The sequence below is a fragment of the Aulostomus chinensis genome, chromosome 20 (assembly GCF_037954235.1).
Source record: "Aulostomus chinensis isolate RoL2024-O1b breed Wild chromosome 20, RoL_Achi_v1.0, whole genome shotgun sequence".
In the NCBI taxonomy this organism is placed as follows: Eukaryota; Metazoa; Chordata; class Actinopteri; order Syngnathiformes; family Aulostomidae; genus Aulostomus; species Aulostomus chinensis.
In genome coordinates this window covers 25,618,540-25,638,807 of record NC_141339.1, presented here as the reverse complement: position 1 = coordinate 25,638,807, position 20,268 = coordinate 25,618,540, and the positions used below count along the sequence as shown (strand labels likewise).

The 20,268-nt window shown below is 40.9% G+C and overlaps 1 protein-coding gene and 1 long non-coding RNA gene across 2 annotated transcripts; one reads left to right on the top strand and one right to left on the bottom strand.

Moving 5' to 3' along the window:
- Positions 1 to 17,486, bottom strand: LOC147243479 (uncharacterized). Its single transcript, XR_015110633.1, has 7 exons — positions 17,203 to 17,486; positions 10,936 to 11,203; positions 2,094 to 2,198; positions 1,775 to 1,820; positions 1,639 to 1,695; positions 494 to 553; positions 1 to 358 (listed from the first exon to the last, which is right to left on the bottom strand). It is a non-coding gene; the product is annotated as an uncharacterized LOC147243479 (long non-coding RNA).
- Positions 698 to 1,624, top strand: LOC147243480 (uncharacterized; the record flags this gene model as incomplete). The annotated part of the gene is made up of 1 exon (XM_086190470.1): positions 698 to 1,624. A coding segment is annotated over one exon (927 nt), but the record flags the coding sequence as incomplete, so codon positions are not given.
- Positions 17,487 to 20,268: the final 2,782 nt, after the last annotated feature.

Below are 20,268 nucleotides of genomic sequence, written 5' to 3'. Positions count from 1 at the left end.
TTACAAACTGGTTAGACCAGTTAAACTGCTGAGGGAGCGTACAGGACTTCCCGACCCTGTGGATAGTAATATCCTGAACCTCTCCCTCTCATATGTCCTGAATAACGCCGAATGCAGCGTACTAGAGAAAGGTCTCTTTTTTGTTCCGACACCAACTACTACAAATAAAAATGACCTACGTCGCAGTCTCTATGATTTTCATAGAAGACTAAAACTAAGATATTACTTTAGAGATGCTGTCTCCTGTCAGGGACCAAGATTCACTGGGCCCTCATTCTGGGAACCCTCTGGTACCAATAGTCCACCGGAACTGGAAAGGATGATAGAGCAGGACAATCTGATGTTGGAGGAATTCCACCTAAAAAAAGAATCAGAATTCAATTTAACACCTCCGGAAAAAGAAGCTCTAAAACAACTACAACAAAACCTTGATTTAATTATTAAACCAGCGGACAAGGGTTCTAAAATTGTTATACAGGACAAAGCACAGTACCTAATTGAAGCAGACAGACATCTTAGGAACACGCTGCATTATAAACCCCTGGAGAAACTCCTACAAGCAGAAACCCAACATCAGCTGCACGTCATTATAGAAGACCTATACAAACGGAAATTCATTTCACATAAACAAAAAACTTAACTCAAAGGTCCAGCTCTCCCGCATCCAAGGAAATTTTACCTCCTACCAAAAATACACAAAGACCCGGAGACCTGGACAGTTCCATATCGGATTCCACCTGGCAGACCCATCGTCTCTGATTGTGGGAGCGAATCCTATCGGATCGCGGAATATATCGACTCCCACATAAATCCTCTCTCTCAGAAACATGGCAGCTATATCAAAGATACATATGACTTCTTAGTAAAGATCAGTTTGATCGAAGTTCCTCCTGACACGCTACTCTTCTCAATCGACGTTGACTCACTGTACACCAACATCGATACCAATCTAGGACTCCACGCAGTTAGGGAGGTTTTTTCAAGATCCCCGGATCCCTCTCGTCCAGATGATGCTCTCCTGGAACTGTTGGAAATCAGTCTTAAGAAGAATGACTTCATCTTCAACTCTTCCTCTTACCTTCAGGTCCATGGGACAGCGATGGGGAAGAAGTTTGCACCTGCTTATGCCAACATATATATGGCAGAATGGGAGAGGACAGCATTCCTGAAGTGCTCTAAACTCCCCATTCTTTACCTAAGATGTCTGGATGACATATTCGGTATTTGGAGTAATTCCCGTGAGGATTTTAATCATTTTTTTAACATCTTGAATGAACATCACAACACGATTAAACTGAAGGCTAGTGTACAGACAGAGGAACTCCAATTTTTAGACACGACGATCTTTTTTAAGAAACATAAGAACCATTGGAATCTGGCAACCTGCGTGTATTTTAAAGCCACAGATACACATGCACTCCTAGACAAACACAGCTTCCATCCCCGACACACTTTTAAAGGCATTGTTAAATCCCAGTTGATAAGATTCCGCCGTTTGTGCACAGAGCAGGAGGATGTAGAAAAAGCCACAACCACTCTTTTCAAGGCTTTACGTCAGACGGGCTACAGTAGGTCCTTCCTGAGGGAAATCAAAAGGGAAACATTAGGCAGAACAACTGTCCCCGCTTCCCAACCTACCGAAAACAGGATTATTCCCCTGGTAACTCCTTTTTCCTCCTCCTCTGTTATATGAACCTATAAAATGAGACGGAATTTTATTCAACTTCAAAATGACATGCCATTTTTTTCACAAGTCTCCATTATCACAGCTTACCGTAGAAACAAAAACCTTAAAGACCTTCTCGTCCATGCAGGATTTACTAACGAAAAGGAGACAAACCATGTACATTTTAGAAGACAAAATTTTATTTATAACCCACATAGCAAAAAAAGGAACCCCGTTGGACGACACACTACAGTTAGATTCATCCAACCTGGTTTACATTATCTTGTGCAAACATTGCCAAAAATTATATGTGGGACAAACAAAAAATAAACTGAAAGACAGATTTTATCAACACTTATACTGCATCCGTAAAGAAACCGAGACAGCTCTCCTCCATCGCCACTGCAGAGTGCATGGTGTTACCAACCTGGTCCTCTTGGGGGCACTGTCCACCGCATCCCTGTCACTCCGCGGGAGGAGAGCAAAGGAATCAGCTTTGATACAAAAGCTGGAGACCATCCATCCCCTTGGCCTAAATGAAAGACGTGATATTTAATTTTAATATAGATGGAGACGACCCCCCTTGTTTTAATACTGCTTTTAATCACTAAGGTTCACCCCCTCCCCCCTTTTTTTAAACTTTCCTCAATTGAATTACAAAATGCACATCTTTACCTACCTGTTGAGATCCACTGGTGGCAGAGAGGGTATGGCTCTTGCCACCAGTCCAAAAATTACAGGATCGATTCCAAGGCCAGCACAGAAGGATGACCTACAGATCTTCTCTGCTTCTAACATAACCAAGGATTCATATGACCTCCTCTTGTGATCGCTTACAAAAAAAAGGATCAAATAGAGGATATTTATGTTATGCGACGAGCCGTGCTTTTTCTCTTCTTAACAGATTGGAAATTTCCCCTTCCCCTAACCTAACCCTAACCCTAAACCCTAACCTTGGGGTGGTACTCTTACCTTATACCTAACCCTAACCCTAACCCTCAAACCTATCCTCTGCCCTCTACCCAAACCCTAACCTCCGCCCTTTACTCTTGCCTAACCCTAACCCTCACGCACGCACACGCACGCACACACACACACTCACCCACACTCACCCACACACTTCAGCACACAGCAAGTGCTATCCACCCCATACTAACTTGCAAAATTCATACCCAACAAAGTACTACCAATACACTCCAAATCACCCCAAACATGCTCCTAGACACTTTCCACAGGACACTTTTCACACAAAACACTGTCAAATTTTTCACTCACTCCCATTCACTTGAATGGGGGAATTTAAAATCCACATTACTCAGGTTAGGAACATCCTAGAGACTCCGGACTAGGCTCGTTGGAAAGTCCGCGCCCACATTTGGGGGGTAGCCAGACTCTCAGCACTCTGCCCCCTACAGCTCAAAAGTGCACCGCCAATGAAGCTCAAAATAGGAGCTTATTCGCCAATAACTCCGCCCCCTTTGCGCCAATCCACTTGAAACTTTCACCAATCACTCCGCCGACCATCAGAACCCTATGCATCAACTTTCAGCCTCCTACACCTTACGGTTCCAAAGTGTACCACTTTGGGTGGGGTGGTACTCTTACATTGTACCTAACCCTAGCCTTGGCAAGTACTGACTTATCATACAAAATCACAAAGCTGCCTATATCTTGTGTCTGTTATGGGTTTTTTGAGTTAGGGTTAGATTTATACAGTATGTTTTTAGCATGAAATTCTCATTTTTCTAGTGGAAAAATTGTCATGTATGATTATTGATTCAAAATACATCAAAATCATTTCATATTGTATATTCATCAAACTACCATTTGAGGTCACCAGAGCTCTCTAGTTAAAACCAGAGGAGGGACGTCCATATTACTTGAGAGGTCTGATAGGTTCTGGTTGTGGCTGATCTCACCTCACAGCATTTCCACTTCCTCCTCACTGCTCCACAAGACAACAGCAGAGCAGAGGAATGAGGAGGAAAATTTTCCACTACCACATTTCACCTTAAGGTTACCATGTCTGGAAACACAATTTCTGTGAAAGGGGGTCATCACTCAGTACAAAATATGCAGTCCAACCAAAGACTTCAAATAATTACTGTCTGGAATGAAGGAGTCTAAAACCATGACTTCTTTAAAGACTGTGTAGATTGTCTGTTTATTTTATGATCTTATCACAAGGACTTGCACTTGAATTCCATTCAACAGCTGTGCAATAGCAATATAACCATTCTACACAATTCAGTTCCTTTCAATTCTGTAAACAGGGGTTGGAGAAAACTGATGTTTTAATGTGAAGCCTCTGTTTTGTTCTCTGTTCATTAGGAATAAAACGCTGTCATCTTTAAGGGATATCCCTGTGTGACATCTTACCTGTATAACTAACCCAATACATATCCACAAGTGTTACATTATCATCTATGCCAAACTGGAGTGACCATCCCTGAACAAAGGAGGTGGCCTATGTCATTACTTAACCCCTACCCACATGACGGTCCTGACCACCCTTCCTTGGAAACTACACCCAATCATACAAATAACCCACAGAAATAATGGTTGAATAAAAGACCCACTAATGAACCACCTATACAGCAGTTTAGCCAACAACTTTTATGTAACCTCAACAAATCTGAAACCCACAGCTCACATGCAAGAATGAGTCATTAGGTCACCCTCATGTAGAGTCACAAAAGCCTGCAACTCCCCACCAATGAATTAGAAATAAAGGAGCCTCTTGTAGGAGGGGTAAAACAGCTTCAAGAAAACTTAAACAGTTCAATTGTCCACAACACAGTAATTAAGAGTTACATTATGTCAATAACAGCTTCAACAACAACCAATAAACGGCATTCATTCGTGTGTCACGCAGTTTCAATAGAATAGTAAGTTTCAATTATAACTGAACATAAATGGAATATCTATTACAGGCTTTGATATGATACTGCATTTGTTTCATCAATGTGTTCCTAAGAAACTGGCAATCACTGTATCTTCTAGATTTCACACGTGAAGCTTCTGACAATTCAGGAGGCATTTTGTTGAGCATTTTCTATATCCCAGTATTTTCACAGACAAAAACAATTACTGAGGATATTTTAGGTTGCTTACAGGCCCTAACAAGGCATACGACATTAAATAGCTGAATTTTATTCAATTGAATGGTTTGTACCTGCTTTATTTGTAAAGTATCATTAAAGAGGATACTCTTAGTCCACCATTAATACAACATATAAGTCTTGCAGGACAATCCACAAACTGGTAGCTTTAGGCTGAACCCATATAATGATCTAAATTATGTCTTGTTTGCATTTGTGTGTGCAGTTTGGGACACTATTTCCTGTCCAAACACAAAAAAAAAATGTATAAGAAAAAAATATTAAATTAAATACAAAGGAAATCAATATCAAAGACTATGGACTTGGTAGTAAGTTCAAAAAGCAATATTTCAGAAAATAAATCTGTAATACTTCAGCAATAGAATAAAATACCATCAGAAATAATTTCTGCAGATTAGGATCCTGAATACAATCCAACAGCCATGGTCTTGCTACAACAGCATTTCCTCCCAATGAGGTACTCACTATTTGGAATTCTCAAAGAAAATCTAGATTTTATCCTTTCCCTGCTCAATTACTTTTGTAAATATTTCATAACAAAACTTGGTAGAAGTGATAATAGTTTCAGTCTTCAGGCAGAGAGAACCAAAATAATTTGCCAATGAGACTTTGTCTGACTCTAGCCAAGTTACAAGTCATTGACAGAATTTGCCTTTTTTTTCCCTCTCTCCATGCTCCTATGCATTTTTGTAAATTTCTTCTGTATTGCAAATGTTATTGTGATCAATTTAAAATGGTCCAGGGACCAAGTCCATTACTGATTGTTCTTTATATGGGTACAATCAAATTAACTACGTGGGAATGGGGGGGGGGGGTCAAATTAAATCGCTGATTGACATTATTTCTTTAACTAAAATTTGTTTTTCTCAGTTTATGTTTACAATAAAACAATCATTCAAATGTTGATGAAATATGGATGAAATTACAAGCAAAATTTTAAGTGAAAATGGATGCTTTCCTATATGTGTTATGTTCAGTTTTACATAAGCAGAACACATCTTGGGTTCTGGGAAAAGGATGACAATTGCATTAAGTTATAACAAGGACAAAAGTTGTTGGTTTTACTACAGCTCTGTTACTAGCCTTTGTTATTCAGGTTTTGTCGTGTATTAATTGTAATTGGTCTTTATATTTATTTAGTTTTAATTTTCAGTAATACATGATTTTGGATGAACAGAGCAACCATGACTCCGATCAAGTCTGGAGGAATGATCATCCCATCCAACCGTCATAATCACTGGAATATTTTAATCAACCTGAGCTACTGATGTCTGTCAGATTCCTACAGACAAACATACCCACAGAGCAGCCCCAAGATAGAGCAGATGGCGATAATCGGTTTATTGTGAGAAATGAGTTTGTTATATGTGGAAGGCAGTCAGTCAAGGCAGGAGTACAAAATAAGTGGGCAGAATCAGAAGTCCTAAAATAGGCCAAAGTCAAAATCATGCAAACTAACCAATCAGTCAGAGGTACAGAAACCCTGTGCAAAAGGGTACATGAGGAAACAAAACTGGTCAAACACTGGAATCAAACATGAGGGAATAACACTGGAAACCTACTAACGAGGGCAGGTGTTAGCTTTTATTCCAAAACACTATAAATCTGTTAATAGAGGAAAAAATACAATTATTCAATGAAAACGGTCCACTGAACTCATTAAAGACCTCAATAAATGACAAATCTGCACAGCTGTCTCATAACTTAATCTATAAAACCTTGTTTTGGAAATGCACTCATCATAAAAGTCTTCAGTCTTTTCTTGATGGACAGAATATTTTCTCAAAACCTGAAAGAACTTTTGACTTTTTGTGTCTGGTGTCGATGAAGACCAGACCCATGGTGCTACATAATATTTTACAAATATTATTTGCTAGTGAGAAGTATAAATAGAACAGAGATTTATGGAGTACTACAAAACTCGCTTAGTCAAAATTTTCCCAAAAATGTGCTTGAATCAAAGTCATTCAGTTGGACCTTTGCAATCAAACATTTCACGTTGTAGGCAAACTAGAAAATGTTCATATGACAGTCTATTATTATTATTATTATTATTATTGTTATTATTATTTATCATGCTGCTACCAACTGAAAATGGAAAAAAAGACAATGTAAAATCCTCCTCTCACCACCATTTTCCATTAGCCTGTGGGATACACAGGTTCTTGCAGCTTTCCTGAACTTCTGCTGCCTTTTGTTAGTTCAGCCAGTTATGATCATCTTCTCTCTCTTCAGTACTCCAACCATGGTGATCTAGTCTGAATGACATTCTGGTGTTGTTGCTGTAGATCCTGGTAATTCCATGTCTCGCCCATTCCTGCTTACAACTGTCATTATATAGAGGAGATGATTGATGATGGATCCACTTCTGAACTGGATCAAAAGCCTATCTAAATGGTGGTCTGGCTGAGGGGAGTTCAGGTCTAAACAGAGCAGCAGCAGGGATGGGACCTGATTGCCACTTGTGCAGCTGGCTTTGAGTTGTTCTCCAGAACTGTTCTCCAGAACCCCATTGAGTTCTTGTTGAAGGTTGATATTTGACATTTCCCAGCATTCAGGTATCCATGTGCATGTCATAGAATCATAGTCTTTAGGGTTAGGGTTAATCCAGGTGGTGCTATGGTGGTTTGCCTGGTCTTGCAGTCTTAAGTGATTGCTCCATCCAATCGTAGCTGGTGCTTGACTTGCCTGGTGCTGCTACCAGTCCCTTTCTGGGCCGTGCTCATGTATCGGCCCATGTTCCTCTTCTACTTCACCACTATGATGCCTTACACTACAGGCTCTGACATGTGGTGCAGAGGCAAGTTACTGGCTGGTAGCTGAATGGGATCAAACCCTTCTGGGGTCCTTCATGACCAGGACTGTCCTCCTTGGTTTTACCATTCTGTGTGGGTCCCATTCATCAGCAGTTGGTTCAGTTGTGCTGCCAGGCCTTAATGGAGATCAGTTGGTTTCTCTAGCCATTAGGTGTGGATCATGTCAGGGACTGGTGCTGTTAATACCAGACACTCTGTCTTGAATATCTGCTTTTGCGATGGTTCCTGGATCTCTGGCTCTGGGTCTGGAAGATTGCTGTGGTCTGCTCTTAGACCCACTTGCCATCCATGCTGAGCATCCATGTTGTGTGATGTCTCACGTTATGTGACAACAAAACACAAATTTTAAAAATCTTTTAAAAGCTGGTTTAAAACTAAAATGTTTCAGTGTCATATTTTTCAAATAAATAAATAATAGTCCTTTCTCTAAAATAATAACCACAAAACTTAATAGTTTGTGTGGCGTCCTTCGGCCTTGTTAACAGATGCATTCTTGCTGCCATTGTTTAATGAACTTCTCAACAGTTTCTTTAACTTATTGAGTTCCAAATATTTTCTAGCTGTTCTCCTGAGTTGTCTTCCAATGACTGTGGGGTACATCCTGGACAGGTCACCTGCTATGACTGCTGCACTTATGACACTCAGCTTTTCCTGTCTTTTACACCTGAAGACACAACTGTCTCAGCTCGGATATCAGCGTGTCTGGCTGATATCTCTACATGCATGAAGGAATGCCACCTTTTACTAAATCCATCCAAAACTGAGCTCATTGTCTTTTAAGCATGTCACCCACAGATAAGTGTTCTGCTTGGTTCATATAAATTCACAACCCACAAACTCTGCCAGAAATCTGGGAGTCATTGTCGATGACCAGCTGACCTTTATGTCACATGTGGCCTCGATTGATCAGTCTTGTCAGTAGTACACTGCGTTCCAAATTCTTATACAAATGATATTTTTCTCCGATTTTGCTAAATACTCAATACAAATGACAGTTGTCACATTTTTCAAGTCATCAACCTTTAGAGTACAATTCAAATGTTAGTGAACAAACCTCCCAATGATAACAGTATTTTGTTCAAAAATAAAATCTTAAAACGCACTGTTCCAAATTATTATGCACAACAGAGTTTCAAACCATGCTATTGTTGGAAAGTACTGAATATGGTCATTTGTTAAATGAGAAGCACTGGCAGCTCATATTTAGTGAAAATCAAAAGCAATTTTAATCAAAACATCTTAACAGGTCAAGTTACATGTTAACATAGGAGCCCTTATTTGATAGGAGCATCACAATTCTTGCATCCATTGAACTTGTGACTTTGTGGAGAGTTTCTGCTGGAATTTCTTTGCAGGGAGTCAGCATCGCCTCCCAGAGCTGCTGTTTGGATGTGAACTGCCTCCTGCCCTCATAGATCTTTTGCTTGAGGATGCTCCAAAGGTTCTCAATATGGTTGAGGTCGGGGGAGGATGGGGGCCACACCATCAGTTTGTCTTCTTTTATGCTTATGGCAGCCAGTGATGCAGAGGTATTCCTTACAGCATGTGATGGTGCAATGTCATGCATGAAGATGATTTTGTTACGGAAAGCACGGTTCTTCTTTTTGTACCATGGAAGAAAGTGGTCGGTCAGAAACTCCACCTATTTTACAAAGGTCATTTTCACACCTTCAGGGACCCTGAAGGGGCCGACCAGCTCTCTCCCCATGATTCAAGCCCATAACATGACTCCGCCACCTCCTTGCTGACGTCACAGCCTTGTTGGGACATGGTGGCCGTCCACCAGCCATCCACCACTCCATCCATCTGGACCATCCAGGATTGCACGGCACTCATCAGTAAACAAGACTGTTTGAAAATTGGTCCTCATGTATTTCTTGGGCCCACTGGAGCCATTTCTGCTTGTGGGAGTTGTTCAAGGGTGGCTGAATAGAGGGTTTATGCATAACTGCAAGTCTCTGAAGGTTCCTACACCTTGATGTATGTGGGACTCCAGAGGCACCAGCAGTTGCAAATATCTGTCGGCGGTTTTGTAATGGTATTTTAGCAGCAGCTCTCTTAATCCGATGCATTTGTCTGGCAGAAACTTTCCTCACTTTGCCTTCATCAGCACGAATCCGTGTGTGCTCTGAATCAGCGACAAAGCTCTTAATTGTATGGTGATCCTGCTTCAGTTTTCGCGAAATATCTGAAGTTCTCATACCTTGTCCAAGGCATTCCATTATTTTTTGCTTGTCGGCACTAGAAAGATCCTTCTTCTTCCCCATTTTGCTTGAAAATGGTGGTCTGCTTAATATTGTGGAACGTCCTTCTTAAGTGGTTTTTTGCTTAATTGGACTCACCTGGCAGTCTAATTGACACAGGTGTCTGAGATTGATTTCACTGACCCAAAGAGCCCTGAGACACAATAGCATCCATGAGTTTCACTGGGTAACCAAAAAAAATTACCTTTCTGACACTTGAACACACTTTGCATAATAATTTGGAACACAGTGTAAAGGAGTACAGGAGGATACAGAACCACCCTACAAGGGTTAGAGGGGTGAAAGGGAGATTTTTTATATATATATATATATATATATATTTATATATATATTTATATATATATATATATTTATATATATATATATATGTGTGTGTGTGTGTGTACATGCACACTCATCTCACACTCAGACGCATTATATGTGTGTGTGTATATGTATAGGTGTGTATATACATATACAGACCTATACATATACACACGCACACATATATATATAGATAGTGTTTTTTGTGAATAGTTCATCCATCCATCCATCCATCAGAGGGAGGAAAAGCTTTTGGTCACTGACCCTGAAGAATCAAATGTCACAGCTGTCAGCCGAGCCAGGTTATGTAACTGCTTACTGCATCTTTAAAAAACAAACAGATGCTAGCTTGTTAATGATAAAGGGCCAAAAACAACACCTGGGAGCTAAAATGTTTTCAGTTGTCACAAAACACACTGTCATAATCATCTAACAATTTCTGTTTGTGACTTTCAAGTTTTTCCCTGAGGGCTGTTGGAGGACGAATTAATGTTGTGCTTCGCTCTCGGAGGAAAGCACATTTGATACGAATTCTTTTTTTAGGAATTTAAACCACTGATTTTAGATGTGGGTATTTACAACCTCATAACAGTTTGCTTTAATAGTCAGATTGTTTTTTTTTTCCCAGAATGGATTAAGGAAAAACTTGTTCCTGCCAGTTTCACATTGATTCCAATGGTTGATTCCTTGATAAGTTCAAACAGATTTGTCACACAATGTGTCCTTATTTCTTCTTTATGGAATGAGATTTAAAGTATTAATACCTGGTGGCACGGTGGAGCAGTGGTCCTCCCTGTGGCCCCCAGCAAGAAGGTTGTGGGTGGAGCCCCGGCTGCAGCACGGGGTCTTTCTGGGTGAGTCTCCATGTTCTCCCTGTTCCTGCTGGGTTCTCTCTGGTACTCCAGCTTCCTCCACAGTCCAAAGCCATCAAGAGGGACCAGGTTAATCCAGACTCTAAATTGACCGTAGGCGTGGCTGGGAGAGCCAGTGGTTGTCTGTCTCTATGTGTTGGCCCTGCCATGGACTGGTGACCTGAAATTGTAATGAATTGTTTTAGTGAAATCAGTTACAGTTATTAAGATTAAATGTAGCTGCTGTGAGTCGAGGGAAAAGACACCATGAAAACCAAATTAAAGACACTGTTATCGGAAAGATTTGATATATTTGTTCAGAAAGTTTTATTTTTAAAATTTTGAGAACTTTATACTTTAAATAAAATGATTTCTTTCATTTATTTATTTTCTATCTATCAATTTGCATGTTCAACACTCAAATTTGAAAAACTCAACTACTTTCAGTGGTTGATGCAAGACAATAACAATTTACTTCCAACAGCACTGAGTTTTGTTTGATCATTTAATTTTCTTGAAAATATTGATATTTGTAAATATTCATAACTAGTAGACTGTATGACGATCTGTTGGTGCTACGCCATATGAAATTCTCCAGCTGTATCCACTTTATTTCAAAGCAACTTGATCGATTTATTTGTTTTTCCTTTGGTGGTTAAGTAGAAGCACATTGCACTTTTGACATTTAAATTGATTACATTTAGTAAAAGAACAGATTCATACATCATGTAGTTCTCCAAATTTATGTCAACATTACAATATAGCGCGGACATGGAAGAACTTGGCCATCCTCAACTGGTCAGGACCTCTCAGATGAACTGCAGCCAGCAGCAGTGACCTGACCTCACTGACTAGCAACACCACCAACTTCTGGATACTACAAACACAACATTTTTACCATATTTAGGCATTTTGTTTCCAAATGCAAAAAGACTTTTCCATCCATCCATCCATTTTCTTCCGCTTATTCCTATTAAGGGTCGGGGGGTGGAGCCTATCCCAGCAGCTACGGGCGAGAAGCAGGGTTCACCCTGGACAGGTCGCCAGTCCATTGCAGGGACAAAAGACGTTTCCTCCAACTTATATTTGAATTTTCAGATGTTTTGATCCTTTCTGTCACAATGATGTGTGTCATTGGTTGTTTCTGACAAGATGCAGGTTATCAAATGGCATTAAAGTGACAACTGTAAACATGTCTGTGTCGTTACACAGGAAAGAAGGGTTTTGTTTTGTTTGTTCATTTATATATGTGGGGGTTTTTTTTCCAGAGATTGACTGCTGGGTCAGACTGGAGCTGACACAACGCATCCCTCATCTTTTAAAGTTCTTCTTTAAATTTGCTAACACTCTCAAACCTGTTCACAATCTTATTAAATATTTGTAACATTAATTTTAGCATCATGAAAGATTATTTGTGCAGTTTTGAGTGTACTGACTAAGACTGCAAATTTCAGGGAATTTTCCATGTGGGGAATTTTCCATGGGAATTAACAGAAATTTATTCGCACAAACCAAGAATTTACAAAACTGAAAGTTAAGGTTAGTTTGTGTGTGTGTGTGTGTGTGTGTGTGTGTGTGTGTGTGTGTGTGTGTGACAGAGAGAGAGAGAGTATGTGTTTGTGAATGTGTGTTAGTGTGCATTTTGTGTGGATGTGTATGTATGTATGTAAGTATGTTACTGCGCACCTGTGTGTGGGTTTGTGTGAGTGTGAATGTGTGTTTGTGAGAGTGTGGGTCTGTGTGTGTCAGAGTATGAGTGAGTGAGTGTGTGTATGTGTGTGATGTACGTGTTTGTGTTCGAGTGTGTATGTAAGTGACTTTGCGTGTGTCTGTGTGGGAAATACTGCATCATGATCACAAGTGATTGTTAACCACCAGTGTGTTTTGATTTGTTACGTTTTTTTCTCTCACATGATGCTTTGTGTTTAGCAGCTTATTGTTGTTGTGAAGAATTCTGCCAGTGAACACAAACATGTCAATCAATGCATTTGTATTTTAATTAAGCTGTAGAACCTGATATATGTTTTTGCCAGTAGGGGGCAGTGTGAGCTGTCCGGGTCAGATTTACTGTAAGTGTGAAGCAGAAACCTGGTGGTGATTGAAATGACAGAATTATAGTTCAGTTGGGAACACTGAAGCCAAGAAAAAAGCTCTATTGTATTTGCAGGAGTTCTAAGATTGTGTTCTGGCTCTGGGATGGAAGCAGTGAATTGGGTCCTCAGCTGACACCTCAGATCAGCATCTATCAGCTGATACTGGCTGGCTGCACCTCTGTGGTCGGCAGCCACTCTTAACCTTGTTCTAGCTTTTATGGGGAGCTCGTTCCAAGCTGCACTGTTGTAACCTTCTGGAATTTGGCTCAAGCCAGATGTGAGTTTCATGCCAAAAATCATCACATTTATGACCCACATCCACAGGCAGAGTTTGACACTTGTGCTGGTACAGTGCAAACATTTGCTCCGGTGATGTCATAACACTTACATGTATTTAGTCATACAGTTACAGCAGGCAGGGGTGCCAGGCTGACCACAGAATCAATCCTTATTTAAGCTTTGTGATTTATTAGACATACACATGTGTAGTGGCAGCTATTCATCTTTCATGTTAATGCACATAACTGAAGCTGCTCACATCCATGAAGTTAAATGAAAAATCAATTCTTTGAGGCCTTTATCACTGTTAGACTGTTGTTGCTATGTACAATTTGAAATAACTTAGTGCAGTCACACTGTACATCAACTAGTTTCATGCAAAATGGACAGCTGACATGCACACACACATCCTCATTGGAATACAGTTTATAGCGCAGACTACACAAGGAGAGCTCTTCACTTCTTGGGTCATGCCTCCATGTTTGCAGGCCATTGTTTTGCCGTCAAGTTGTCCTCTACATGGATTAGCTCAGAGATGAAAACCTCTTTTCTCCCCTGGTTGACCACAGTCAGTTCTGAATTCTCTCTGGAAAAAAAACTTTCCCTAGAAGTCCCACATGCTTCAGGTAGACTCGGTGCCAGCTGGAGCATTTTGGACGGATGTGCATTGCCATCTCTGTGCACCTTTCAAAGATGCTGAAGTGAAGTGAGCACTGGTCACTGGCGGCGGTGGAGGCGGTTCTGCTGAATATTGAACTAACGGTCTTGGCAGCACCTCGAAGCGAGCTAACAACCTTGCCAGCAGATGCAGCAGTTTGCTGGTTAGCCAGGCTAGACGGGGCTGCCCCTGGTTGTCTGAACCTCTTCACATTTTGTTGGCAGCTAGGTGGCAGACTCTGCCGACCGTTGTTTGACTCTTACTGGGAATGTTTTTAATATTCCCAGATGTCCATAGCGGCAAAACTGAGAATACTTCAGACAAGATTGTGTTAAGTAAGTTAGCAAGTAAAACTTTATTTATATAGCACTTTTCATACATGAAATGCAGTTCAAAGTGCTTTACAGTTGATCAAAAGAAAAGGTGATACATAGGCAAAACAGAGAAGAGCAGATAAGATAATAAAACAGGATACAATTTATGGTTAAGATAGAATATCAAGTGCAACAGTGAGACAATTCAATGTACTACAACAACTTAGGTTTAAAATAGTGCAGTAAAATAAAAGAGTGCAGTAGAATGCATTCCCATTAAGGGGTAAAAACATTACATGCACTTAAAACATTACATGCATAACGTGGACAGAGAGAAAACAATATAGCTCTAAGCCTGAGGCACGACCAGTAGGCTAAGGTTTATAGGCCGGGGTGAAAAGAAGAGTTTTTAGGTCTCTTTTAAAGATGTTTAATGAGCTTGCCTTCCTGATGTCTAGAGTCAATGTATTCCAGAATTTTGGGGCATAGTTTTCGAATGCTGCACTGCTGGTGCCAGTAGGCCGGCAGTTGATGAGCACAGTGCCCTTGGGGGTTCATAATTTACAAGGGACCTGGCGATATATTCTGGTCCCTGCTCATTCTGGGCTTTATATACAAAGAGAAGGACTTTGCAATCTATCCTGGATGCAAGTGGCAGCCAGTGCAGGACAGCTAGCGCTGGAGTGATATGTTCTCTTCTCTTGGTTCTAGTTAGCAGCCGTGCTGCAGAGTTTTGAATGAGCTGCAGTCTTTCAGGGGTTTTTCTGGGCAGACCAGTGAAAAGTGCATTACAATAGTCAATTTGACAAGAGACGTGTGGATTACTCTTTCAGCATCTTTTTGCTTTAAAAACGGCCTAACTTTTGCTATATTTCTAAGGTGGAAGAATGATATTTTGGTAACCTTGCTGATGTCGGGCTTAAAGCTAAGGTCTGAGTCGAGGATGACACCCAGACTTGTAACCTCTGGTTTGACCCAGGGTGCCAATTGTCCTAGGTTTGAACTGAGCCTTTTCCTTTTCTCCTTTGGGCCTGTGAGTAGGACTTCAGTTCTGTTTTCATTGAACTTGAGAAACTTATTGCTCATCCAGCTCTTTATTGCTAGTAGGCAGTTTGTAATGTACTGTATAGCTGCGGTATTATTTGGTCCTACAGAGATGTATAGCTGTGTGTCATCCGCGTAACTATAGAAGCACACATTGTGGTCTCTCATAATGTCCCCTAATGGCAGCATATATAGTGAAAAAAAGTTAACAGTCCAAGACAGCTTCCCTGTGCGACTCCAAAATTGCAATTGTGCTTCTCTGACATATGGTCTCCAAGTTTAACATACACATTCTTCCTTTTATGTACATTCTGAACCAGTTTAAAACACGTACAGAAAGACCAACTATAGATGGAAGGCAATTTATTAAGATGTCATGGTCAATTGTGTCAAATTGTGATGGTTTTTGGGGACTGGGTTGTTCTGGGGTGCCAGCCAGGCATATAGCCTGACAAATGAAGGATATTTGTTGTTTTGTTTTTCTGGTTTTGTCAGTCACATATTAGTCCCCCTCACACACGCACACAAGGAAGCATCAAGGATAAACTTTGATGACCCAAAAAAAATGATCAATCCTGAATATAAACAGTAACAAGGAAACCTTCCCTTCACCAAATTGTAAGTACGCAGCCCAGAACAACAGAAATAGTCAAACAACAACAGCTCAGGTTCGTTTTTAACACAAATATATTTGTGTGTGTATGTATATATATATATATATATATATATATATATATATATATATATATATATATATATATATATATATATATATATATATATATATATATATATATATATATATATATATATATTTTTTTTTTTTTTTAGTGTAATTTTGCATGCTTTTTTTTTTTTTTTTTTTTTTTACGGCGTACAGCTATGCTCATTGTGTTCGGCATCCTGATTGGTTCAGCGAGAACTGCACGTGTTCTGCGTCCAGATTGGCTAAGGGAGTACAGAACTTGTTCGGCTAGCCAGATTTACATGAATGTTCAATTGCTAGCAGTGTGACTTTGAAGTGCTGTATGTTTGCAAGTCTTCTACTTCAAACTTAAAAGCTTCAAACTTGGTTTCGGGTAGAAAACTTGCACCAAGGCCTTCAGAGGAAAAAGACGTGACAGCGGAGCAGCGCCAGGACAAAGAGGCACCGTCAGAGGAACTGGGAAATACGCGGGAGTGACTGGTCATAGTTTCTTATGTTTCGAACCTCGTAGATCATTAAAATTAAATTTGTTAAAAATGTTTGGGCTTGAAAACAGGTTTTCATCTTTGGTTTCATTTACTAATATTGTACTTATTTTTTAAAATCTGCAAAAGTTTGAACTTTGAGAGTGTTTAAATAAGAGAGAACTGTGAGAAATGTTCATGCCTGTCTGAGAAAAGTGTGTGGTTAGGGGTTTTACGGCCTTAAAACACCTATAATAATTGTAAAAAATAAAGCTGATGACTTTGCGGATTTCATCTGTTGCGGGTTATTTTTAGAACGCATCCCCCGAGGGATATAAGGGTATAAAAGAGGGACCGCTGTAATCCCGTAAATGAAGAGAGGGGGAAGAAAGGAAAAAAATGATTCTTAAAAGAATCTTAGTCCAAAAAAAGTAATCCAGAAGAGGAGAGAAAAAATTCAGTTCACTCAAATAAATTAATTTAGTCCAATTAAAAAAAAAATAACACACTCTCATTCAAGAGAGGGAGAGAAAAAAAACAGCTCTTATAATTAAGTAGCCAACCCAAACACTACGCTCTCACTGGCAGAGACGCGTGATATGGCAGTTGGTTGTTAGCCTACCGGGGAAGCGCTGTTTTACGGTGACCCAGGTTAGAATATCGTCCTCTGTATCCACCGGCGGTAGCCGCTTGGTGACAACCTTTGGTTTTGACAGAGTGACTCCAAACCACGGCGATCCATTCAAGGGACTCACTACCCCGACTGCCGGACTTAGCCACTGGATGCAGCGCTAACGCGACCGGTAAGGTTGCCCCCCTCCAGCTGATCGGAAAGTCATTTTAAAACCAGTTTCCTTCCTGTGAACGGGGCCTGGATTGGCCATCCTGCCAACCAATCAGGGGTGACGTTACATAATGTTGCGCTGAGACATGGCAATACAAGGACTGACACTTCGTATGCGTCTGAGTTCAGCCTGAGCTCACTGGATATTTTGGTTAGAGCAGTTTCAGTGCTGTGGTTTGTTCTGAAGCCTGGTAGTAATTCCTCCATGATGTTGTTCTCTTTAAGAAGGGAGTTCACCTGCACTCAGGCTATCTTTTCAAGTATTTTACTTAGCATTAGGTTTAGGGTTAGGAGGAGATTGGTCTGTAGTTTTGTAGTTCATTTGCATCCAGGCTTGATTTCTTTAGCAGTGGTCTTACTTCAGCTGTCTTGAAGGCATCCAGAAAACTGCCCGTTTGAAGTGATATGTTTATAATATTCAGGACATGGTTGGAAATGCTGTAAAACACCCGCTTAAAGAATGTCGTCAGAGTCAAATCAAGGCAGGAGGTGGCAGAGCTGCACTCAGAGACCATCTTAGGTGGCTGTTAGAACTTATATTGATATCAAGAATTTCCATCCAAATACAGCAACTCTGAATTTACAATTAAAACTGTCACTGGCTGTGACACTGACTGGCTGGTCACTAAAACTTGGCTGAAGTGGTCAATGGGGTTCATCCTCACAAACCAATAGATAGATAGATAGATAATTGATCCCTGTAATTTCTCCATGAGGATCAATAAACTATCTATCTATATCTGTCTATCTACCAAGCCAACTTGCAGAGGAATTGTGTCTACAGTTAATGACATGATAATCCAGTCAACTGGACATACACCTCACTGAGCTGCCATTTCAATTCCTCTTGAGCAAAGAACAATTACTTGAATGTTAGTAGAGAGGTCACCTCCTGATCGAGGCTGCCTTGATGATGACGAGTGAGGCAGCAGTGCGATCCAACAAGCTGGCTGTGATCTGGCATTTACTGCAAATCCAAATTACTGTCTTGAGCTTTTGTAAACAGCTGTGTTGTTTCCCATGGGTATAAAATGGGGAGGTAAATGGTATTTAAGGTTCTCAGACCAAAAGCAACCTATGAAAACATTTACTCAAGAGGTTTGATATCTGCATGCAGTCAAGCTTTAATCAGACAGTGGATGGGGGGCATCTTTCTAGAACTCATTTCCAGGTGTCTCAATGCAGGGGAAAATCAAATAAATACCTCAGCTTGGTGTCTTGTTCAAGGATATTCATTCATAATGTTCACTGCAGAAGGTTCCTCCATTAGTTTTATGATCAGTTGTGGTTGGCAGATGATGATATACTTTTCCAAAGTGACACTAACCTCTTCACCTCTGCTGTATCGAGCTCTTCAAGACTTTTGCCATAATCATTTCATGATAATCTTAAAACTGATGAGTGATGTTAAACCAGACAATGTCTTCATTTCACATTTACACTTATGTATTTGTCTTTAGATGGGGACGTGGCAGAGTTCACTGGCTCCTGAGCACTAGAATGAAGAAATCAAAAACTTTAGGTTCTCTGTATCTTATGAGCCAGGATGTGTCTGATCTTAGCGATGTTACGTAGTTGAAAGAAGGGGTCCTGCAGGTTTGACTGATGTGGGAGTTAAAGGGTCCTGGTCACAGAGAACTCCTCGGTTCCTTACAGCGGTGCTGGGGGCCAGGGTGGTGCCATCCAAGGTACCTGTCTCATTAGATAAGAGGTTTCTAAGGTGTTTGGGGCCCAGCACAAGAATGTATTGAGTGAATCAGTTGGCTGCTGAGCGAGTTAGAGGAAAGTGAAGGGGGATGATTCCACCCATCCATCCATCCATCCATCCTTGTTGAGGGTCACGGGGGGCTGGAGCCTATTTCAGCGTCTTTCAGGCAAGAGGCGGGGTTCACCCTGGACAGGTCGCCAGTCCATCGCAGGGCCAACATATTTAAACAAACAACCATTCGCACTCACATTCATACCTATGGTCAATTTAAAGAATCAATCAGCCTCGTCCCCAATTGAATGTTTTGGACTGTGGGAGCAAGCCAGATTATGGGAAAGAACTCATGCAGGCACAGGGAGAACATGGAAACTCCACACAGAAAAATCCCGTGCTGCAGCCAGGACTCAAATCCGGAACCTTCTTCCTATGAGGCAACAGTGCTAAGCACTGCACCACCGTGCCGCCGGGGATGATTCCAACCTGAGATAATCAATGTAAGTGATTGCACTGGTTTGTGTGTGTGTGTGTGGGGGGGGGGGGGGTGATAGACTAGGAAGGTGTTGAAAGAGTGGTGTGAGGGGCAGGTCAGGTTGTTCTAGGAAGCAGAGCTCAGTGTTTGTTATGGAGTCGTGGCCCAACTGAGCAATCATTTACACTCACATTTCAAAGGGTGGTTGCCCTTCGCACACCATTTAGGGTTGCCAACGGTGAAGCTAGTTAAGTCAATTTTATTTCTATAACGCCAAATCACAACAAAAGTTATCTCATGACACTTTACAAGTAGAGCAGGTCCAGCACCTCCCTCCTTCAATGAACTTCCACCCAACAATTCTCCATCAGCAGCACATCCTGCAACAGCAGCCACCAGAACCTTCCTTTACCAGCAGGAAGGTGGAGCAGATCCAGGATCAGTGGGGACGGAGAGAGAGCAGGAGAGCAGGACAGAGACAGAGACAGAGAATGGAGGAGGACAGAGAGAGACAGAAGGAAAGAGAGGGATAGAGAGAAAGAGGGAGAGAAAGGAAGAGATGGATAAACGGAGAAGTGAGCAGGTGGAGCTACAGTTGGCAAGCTGAGCCTCTTCAGGTCTGGAGCCTCCTCCAGCAGCACCAGGATCTGGGATGAGGGGAGAAGAA